The sequence below is a fragment of the Caretta caretta genome, chromosome 5, assembly GCF_965140235.1.
Source record: "Caretta caretta isolate rCarCar2 chromosome 5, rCarCar1.hap1, whole genome shotgun sequence".
Classification (NCBI taxonomy): Eukaryota; Metazoa; Chordata; order Testudines; family Cheloniidae; genus Caretta; species Caretta caretta.
The window spans coordinates 13,257,615-13,266,645 of record NC_134210.1 but is presented as its reverse complement, the minus strand read 5'-3'; the positions used below and the strand labels follow the sequence as shown (position 1 = coordinate 13,266,645).

The 9,031-nt window shown below is 38.3% G+C and overlaps 1 protein-coding gene across 2 annotated transcripts in view; it reads right to left on the bottom strand.

The window, feature by feature from the left end:
- Positions 1-229: 229 nt before the first annotated feature.
- ARK2N (arkadia (RNF111) N-terminal like PKA signaling regulator 2N) overlaps positions 230-9,031 on the bottom strand; it is an 87,553-nt gene continuing 78,751 nt past the window's right edge. For both annotated transcript variants that reach the window (XM_048849609.2, XM_048849610.2), the window contains exon 5: positions 230-3,262. In XM_048849609.2, the coding sequence (XP_048705566.1) occupies positions 3,073-3,262 (190 nt within the window). In that variant the 3' untranslated portion in view covers positions 230-3,072. The remainder of the gene's footprint in view (positions 3,263-9,031) is intronic.

Sequence of the window (9,031 nt, the reverse complement as noted above, 5' to 3'; positions counted from 1 at the left end):
GTTGTGCTGGACCAAGTCTTTGACATGCTGGATAAAGGAAAGCTTTTGTGGTGAGGAAATAAAACATTTAACATTCTAGGCATCTAACTGAATGTCAGAGAAGGGAATAGTACTGAATTCTAAAAGTATATAACCCACTCTCAGAGCTTAAAGGCTTTATTTTGGAGGCACTCCAAATATCACAGTATTAAATGGAAGTGGAAAAAAAAAACTCCCACGCAAGGTAATATTGTTTAAATAATACACTCTTTTATTTTGTCTTAAAATAGTTTAACCTTTATGCTACAGACTTGTTTCAAAAAACAGAAGGTCTCATCTTGCACCAAAAATATATATATATTTATTTTTTTTAATATATATATATATATATAAATATATATATATATATAAAACACTCTTATTATTATTTTTTTCCTCCAAAGACCATTAAATACTAGATGGAAAATGAGAACTAAATAATGAGTGTCAAGAAGAACCAAATTTTTAACTAGAGTTGCACATTTTAAACATTAAATTCTAAGCAATGATTTGTCTCCACTGCAGAAGATTCCAAGTTCAAACGCTAGCAATAGAGGAACTGCTGAACCATAAAGGGCTTAAGACAGTGCCCACTGAAGTCAATGGAAAGCCTCCGATTGCCTTCAGTGGGCTTTGGGATCAGGCCCCAAGTGCATTGGTTGTTCGCCATACAATGGCTAACATTTCACTTTCCTGTTGAGAAGAGCAAAATTGTCCAGGCACCTTTTGCTCTCTTAAAAAAAATCCCCCAAAACAAAAAAAGAAATACTTCCTAGCTATCCAGTGATTGTGGTTTTTAGATCACTACCCTTTAAAATTTGTTAAAAGAATAAAAGAAATATGTAGTGTTTTAAATAAAAGAAAAGAAAACCAGCATCAGACTAAAATACATGATTTGTTTAAAACAAACACAGTGCACAATTGAAGGAAGTTTGGTTAGGATGCAGTCATTTTTATATATACATGGAAGTCACATCATATACAAACTGAGAAACAGAAAGTCTGTTTGCAATTTTTTAAATGGAAGGACTACAAATGGGTCCCTGCAGCTTTCTTAGAAACTGATCTTTTAAAGACAACTTCATGAAACAGTAAAAAGCAGCCACATTAAATCATCTTTCCCAGTTAACCTACAGCATGGTGCTAATCTGCTAAAATGATGGATAAGTTATGTAATTAACCAATTAGGAAAAAAGATCAATAGTCACTATTAATATAGTGAACCAATATTACAGGACAGTTCTCTATTGCAATGAGTATGGATTCCATTCACTACACTCCCTCCCACCCCCAAAGAGACCAATTACTAGAAGCACCAAATACATCTTACAGGTTATGGTCATGCAACACGCTGATCACCATTTACTGTTTTAGAAACTTTTAAAACAGAATATAAATCCTTTTCCTAGTTGCTCTTTAAAGTGCAGTCACAACCTTTCCACTTTTTGAAGCAAAGCAAACTGTTTACTATTAACAATACTAGAATCAATTTTTTTTTTAACAAATCTGTGCTACCAAAGGCAAAATGCTTGTCCATACAGCAAATTTTTGGAAGCCACCCTGTGCTCTTGCAAACTGACACCAAATCAACCAGATCAGGACTCGCGGTGTCCTTTCTACTTGCTGCATAACCCTAGCTGGTAAAAATTCTGTGTCGGAACTGTAGAAAAATCCCATTAAAAGCATTTTGAATACAAAGGGACACATTTCAATTACACAATAGATATTTAAAGTGAACATCCTCTTGTTTTGAAGTTTAGTCTTTGGTTTTTACCTTGAACAGGAGCCAGTGTGAGTGATTAAGGGCTACTTCAATACTTACTATAGGGACTAATGCTTACTAGAGCGTCTAGTCCAATTGATTTCACTGTAGTAAACACCCAGCTTTGGTAGGTAAGTGTTTGCAGGATCAGACCCTAAGAGAGGTTCAAACACTAGGATAGAAAACATGACCTAAGAATAGGTAAATGGGCAGAACTACTTAAAACCAAAGGATAAGTGTAGGCCCTGATCCTGCAAAGTACTAAAGCACATTGACAGTTTTAAGCATTTGAGTAGCCCCATTGATTTCAATGGGGCTACGCTGGTGCTTAAAATTACACATCTGCTTAAGTGCTGTGCTGGAATGGGGCCTGATAGAGTAAGTTTTCTGAAGAACTTGATTGAAGGAAAGAGGTAAAGTACAAAAGGAACCTTTCAGAAGGAAGAAGATTGAGAGGCATGGTTAAAAAAAATCAGGATCCTAAAATGCAAGGGATTCAGATCCCTTTAAAATGGGCAGGAATGCTGGGTCTTTTTGTGACTATTTTCTTATGCTTTTGTGCTGATCAGCTGCTATTAAGTCATTGTTATTTGGGGGGGGGGAATGTAACATGCTGTGGCAAATGACCAATGAAACACCATAGCCAAGAAAGACAGAAGACAGCACTGAACAGAATGTAAACTATAAATTACAACAGAAAATGACAATCCTTGAATTAAAAAGTTGTCCAGTGCATGTTATGGGCCTTTCTATAAAACGATAGTCCTGCTGGTGAAGAAACCAAATCAAATTGGGTAAATACTGTTGGTCCAATTTTCAGAAGGGCTGAGCACTTGCAGTTCCACTGAAATCAATGGAAGGGGGCTCAGCACCTCTCAAAATCAGGCCATCACTGTCTCTGATGCTCACAAAGCAAAAACACTAGCTTCTAGCAACAAAATCAATTTACTGGTAAATTAAAATCATTTTGATATCAGTGGTGGGAGAGGATGGGAGCGTGTATCTGTCTGCACAATTATTTCTTTAGATTAACACACACAATGCATAACCATAGGTGTCACTTAAATTCAGTGCTATCAAGTTTTCATACTAGGAAAAATCCTCCTTTGAGAAGGTAATATATTTGAAGCGATATTAAAATGACACTGCATTCTGATGGAAAAGGAAATTCTCCAGGAGTTTTAAGTCCATAACGCTAAGAACAGGGCTTCTGAAGCTGAAGCTACAACAATGAACTTCCGTGCCATAAAGAGGGGAAGGGATGGTGGGGGCAAAAACACGGTGACATTGCTTTACAGTAGATATTTGCGTCTGGTATCCTCGTCCAAAGTGAGATCAACTACTTCTGGGGGTGAAGCCCAATTCTGCTGGGGGGCCACCGCTGTCCATGACTGTGTTTGCCGAGTGCTAATGTACTGTGAGCCTGAGCCATGTTTCCAGGAAGACACACTCTGAATCACACCTCCCCTAGGATGGGCACACCTGCAACAAAGCGAAGAGCAAAAGCATTAACACTACTGTCAACTCTCCATATGAAATCCTTCGTTGCAATATTTCAAGGTGTTAATTTGCATCCAATTAACAGGTCTCTCTGCAAAATTTGCTCGTGCCTTTTCCATTTGTGGAGCCCATGAAGGTCTGCCAACATGACTTACTACATTTTTATATATATATTTTTTGTGTATATATACATATATATATATACACACACACACACATACACACACACGAGACCAGATTCCCATTACCAGAGATGATACATGCCTTGCAACGATTATAGTAGACATACCTATGTTTTGTACAATTATTTTTTTAAAAAATAAGCCATTATCCTTTATTGCCTTTGTAGCCCAGTGGGGTATTATATTTACTTGTATTATATTCACTGCTTTGTATCATATTCTGATTCATTATATTCAACAGTATATATATATTCAACAATATATATTTATTATATTCAACAGTAATGCAAGGAACTTACAGGCTTGTATCCTGTAAGACACTGGCTGCAGCAGTTTTCATAGGCCTCAATCCTCATGCTCTTTGGCATAGATAAATTTACGTAACACAAGTTTTGGGGAACTGGAAGTAGAGCCTAGCGGGGAATTTTGTCTATGACATCAGCCAACAATAGAAACATGAACACACACCAACTTCTGAAAGGTTCTGGACGGAACATCCAACCGTAAGAGTGCCATGGTTACGAACTGACCTACATGATGAGTTAAAATCATAAATTTACTAACCTATACAACCTAACATTGGTAAGGGGAGGAAATACAAATAAGGAAGAGGGGGAAAACCCCTACTGAATATACATTAGACACGTAACATCAGAGTAATATTATAAAATTTGCATCCCAGTGTGTGGTCACTTGTAGAGGGAGAGGGAGAGAGATGTAGCCCTTGGGAGGGGCCAGAATAATGGCCCCTGGTGAAGATGAGGAAGGTGACAGTGATGAGGAAGATAATGGCTAACATTTCAGGTTGTTCTGCAAGGGATGGTGAGAGTATGGATATTCAGATATACTTTATGTATTATCTTTATTTACCTTACTGAGTTAGAGTGTGTGTGACTTTGCTAAATGTATTAACAGATTATTTATTTGTAAATATAAAAGAGTTCCTATAGTGTGAGCGTTGCACCTGTGCACATCGGGGTTCCCAATTATATAATAATTTTAATAATACAGGGCTTGATCTTGGGACAAGAACCTGTCTAACCTTAAGGTGATAACTGGGTATTCTTATTCATAATCTATAGATCAGGCTACAGATTGGTGCCTGAACAGTGACCCTGAGGGCATACCGCGGTAATCTCCCTACCCGGGATAGGTAAAATCTAAATTAAAATCCAGGTAAACTCTTAGTCAGAATTTGGTTCCTGTCAGAAACACTCACTGTAACTCACCAGGGACTTGCTCTTTCCCCCTCTGCTATTGTTCCTCTTTTCTAGTTCTTTGCCTCTAGTCTACTATTTCTGCTTTTTCTTAGCAAGAGGGGAAGGGTATGCCCCCCTGGAGGACAGTAGTAACACAGACCCACATCAAACAGAGGAGCACTTGATTTCTTGACCATCAGATTCACTTGGCATGCCAGAGGCAGGGTGGGACCCTCGTGGGTAACCACCTGTCTCCCACCATTAGATGCTCAAGGAAATTATAACCACATAAGGGATGCAAGTGAGTGATGTGGGACTTCAGCCTGACTGCACTCCTCATTGGGTATTATCGACTAGTCACTGGTGTTTAGAATCACGCAAGGAGGGGATTCCTTTATACACATGTTAAGGGGGCTTTGTAAACTGGTTGTAATTTTGAGGTACCTATAAGAGTTACTATGGCAGTCGCATTTGGCCCAATGACCCACACTTTGAGGTGGTGCCAAGAAGCCGCAGAGGCTCAGAACTTGTACGGTCCAGGATACTTTATTTCAGTCCCCTCAGCTCTCCCGGGCTGAGCCCAGATCCATCTATCAGCAGCCTCCCCTTTGCTGCTCTGTAGGTCCCGACGGGGTAATTATTCTCGATCGGATAAGAGCACATTAGCCATCGAGGGAAGAGAGGGGGAGCAGAACCCCATCCCCTCTGCTTTTCTTGAGACTTGTTCAAGTAATTGTTGAAACTGGTTAAGGGGTTAATTATTTAAGGAGGGACACGTCTACATATGTACAGTGTTAAGTGCTTATTGCGCAGATTTAGAATGCAGCTAGCTAGTAAGATTTAATTGAGCTCATTTGAAGTAGGAGTTGGAGGTAAGTGGAGTAGAGTCTGCTCAGAATTCTGGTTGTGGTCGACCAAAACATAGCATACAAACATATTAAAGATTATGGAGGAGGTTTCATACAGATGCAACATGGACTAATTTTTAATCGCCCTAACTTGTGGGTTTGTTCATATGATCATATGTCTAATGTAACGTAACAACTAATGCTCATCAGTGGTTAAAGACTCAAATGGAGAAATGAGAAGCAACAAGACTGTCTAAGCACAGCTGTTAGTATAAATCCAACTTCCACCAAACCAGGGTGTTAAAATCCCAGGAGACTAAATTAAACGGTAATATAAAGGAATGGTTGAATAAAAAGTATCAAAGGAACAAGGGAAAAACCCTTACTTACCAGAAAGTACCAAAAGCTTCATTTTAGAGACCTTGTAACTATGCATTTAGCCCGTATCCTGTAATCCACCAAGACAACAGGCTCTGTGCTTTTAGCTTGTAATTTCTAAGTAATCCTCAGCAGCAAAATCACTTAGCCTTTGACCAGCAACTAACATGTTACTGAAAGGGGAAGTACTTTTGCACTCTGTGCTTAGGAGGAAAAGGGGAAGTAGGCAAAGAAAATTGCTTCTAACTTGAATTTGGCAGCATATTATTAAAGAGTAGGGACCCATAAAACATCTTATATATATTTTAAAAACATATCCCATAAATTGAGAAGGTTCAGCATCCTTTAGACAGACTAGACATAACCTTGTCTAAATGTGCATGTACAAGATAAAGCAAACTCTGTTTACTACTCCTCTAACCTGTAAGTGGTAGGGGAAGCAGTGCATAAGAACACAAAAATGGCCATACTGGGTCAGACCAAGGGTCCATCTAACCCAGTATCCTGTCTTCCAACGGTGGCTAATGCCAGGTGCACCAGAGGGAATGAACAGAACAGGTAATCATCAAATGATCCATCCCTGTCACCCATTCTCAGCTTCTGGCAAACAGAGGCTAGGGACACCATCCCTGCCCATCCTGGCTAATAGCCATTGATGGACCTATCCTCCATGAGAAAAAGTAGAAAAAGGAGTGAGGTAACGGCCTTAGGGAATAGTCAAGCATTAAGTATTTATATTTTTTTGTTACTTGTATGTTTGTATTAGATATATTCCTAATTTAACTAATTGGTTGTGCATTATTATTCCAAAAATAGGTATCATGTTAGTTGCAATTCCAGACTTACCCAACATGGTAAAGGAAGTCAGCAACATATAATCTTTCTGCTTCACACAGGAATTATTCTTTTAAGGAACTATTGACGCCTCTCACAAGCGACAGGTAGAAAACTTTGCTACCACAATATAAATCATGTTTATTATTATAGGTCCTAGTTCATGAAAATAAAACATTGAATCTATCTAATTGCAATTTTCCCTTTATATTTCCTAAATAAAGAATGTGTTATTTTTTTTTTGCCCATTTCTGTTTTAATCTAGGATTTAAAGATTAAAGAAAAGCAAGCTCCTGACTAAATCATTAAACTTCTTTTATAGATAAACCAAGGTTGTAAACCCAGGACATTTAATAATTTCAACCCTTAGGTTTCCTGGACTTGCTCTGAGCAGCAATATTTAATCCATTGGTGGTATAGTTTGTGGTATGTTGGGATTACTTGTTTGGATTTATTTTTATGTTTTGTGTCACGTAACTAGTTTAGGATTTTTCATACTTTTGTTTTTATTGCAACAATCTTTTTGTGCGCAAAGATGTAAATAATAAAATTATTACTAGTAAAACATTTTTCTTTGTGGTACCACACTATTTCAGTATTATAATTAAAATCTAATTACAATGGGTGTGTCCCTATATTACAGCTGGGGTGGTTCAATCTTTGCAGAAATCAAAGATAGTTAAAATTAATTTATTAATTGAAACAAACCTAACTAATCGATTGTGTGTATAACACACACACACAAAATTTTGATTTAGAGTTTGTCAAGCCATGTGGCCAGTTTGGCAGAACCCAGATTAAAATTCAGAAGTTCACTGAGCAAACCACCATCATATTAATGTAGGATTCATAGCTATATTACAGCTACAATGCAGCACTCTTGCTGTCCTGACAGTTTGTTCAGGGAAGCACCTGGCCAATTACATGCAGACTCTCAAGCTCCAGTACGTGTACCATGTGAAGGAAGCAAAGAAAACAGACTTTGTAGTAAACCTCCAAATGATGACCTCTAAGGCTGAAGTAACTGTGGACTGGAATCAATGGCAGCAGCCTACTCTTTGGTGCACTGCTATCTTTGAAGCCATATGATTTTGTCCCCAAATGGCAGTATACCGAACTCAAGGACGACTAATTATCATCGACAGTATTGAATTTATTGCCTGAACTGATGGTATCAATGTATATATGTACTAGAAAACAATATGTATCTAAAATGGGCCTATTGTAAAGGGCATACCAGGTAAAAGGGCAAACCTTAACTATACACTAATAAATGTAGCCATGTCACCTTTAGTAACCTGGAAAAAGGTCTGCCCTCTAATCAATAACGCCAGGGTGGTAGGTGGCTACACTTATGCCAGGAGTAGTAATGGATACAATTGTCATATCAATTTCTGCATACAGTACACACACATAGCACAATTTAGAATTGGGAAAGGCCCCACATTTAATCAAGGATTAGCAGTTGCTAAATTATATTGTTGAAACTGTTTTTAAATATGGAACAGGAAGAGCCATTTGCTTTAATTCTTATTTAAAAGTGCCATTGAGAACAACTCAGATATGGGGTCTGTGACACTGCACCCTAATTAAGAGTCTTATTTAACTAAGATTACATCACGGCACCTCCTTGCCTGTGTTCAATCCAGATGAGGATATGTTCGGTCACTTTGCAGCTATCCACTCAGTAGGTCATCTTGAAAATAACGTCAACATTAAATGCATCAATGTACCTGCTCTGGTAGCATATCACCCAACATGGGAAATTCCAGTGATAGCCTGTTGTCTGGGTAGGGGGTATCCGTAAATTGGCGGATGCAAGATGTTTAAGGTGGACATACAGCTGCGTGGCCAGAAGGAGGGTGCCAACAGAATTTGTCGTCATCGTTGTTGGTAGCCTATCAGGTTAACCAAGTGAGTAGCGTGTATAAGAAGGGTGACGTATAGTGGAGATAGCCAGTATGGTAATGACCGAATATCAAGATATTTTTATGGTCAATTGGAGTGCAAAGTCACAGGTTTATATTTTTGTTGCACCCCACAGGCACTTATACACATATACTAACTGGGCAGGCACTTCTCTTTTATCAATCATCTATTGGGTTATGTAAAGCACAGGTTTTAAGCATACAGTAAGGCCCTAAATGTACGTGATAAGCTTCATTAACGATTACCCTAACAAGGGAAGGGTGTCTGTATGCCAGTGGGCCATACTTACCTCTATTATATTCACTGCTTGGTATTACATTCTGCTTTATTGTATTCAGCAGTAATGCAAGGAACCTACAGGCTTGTATCCTGTAAGATATT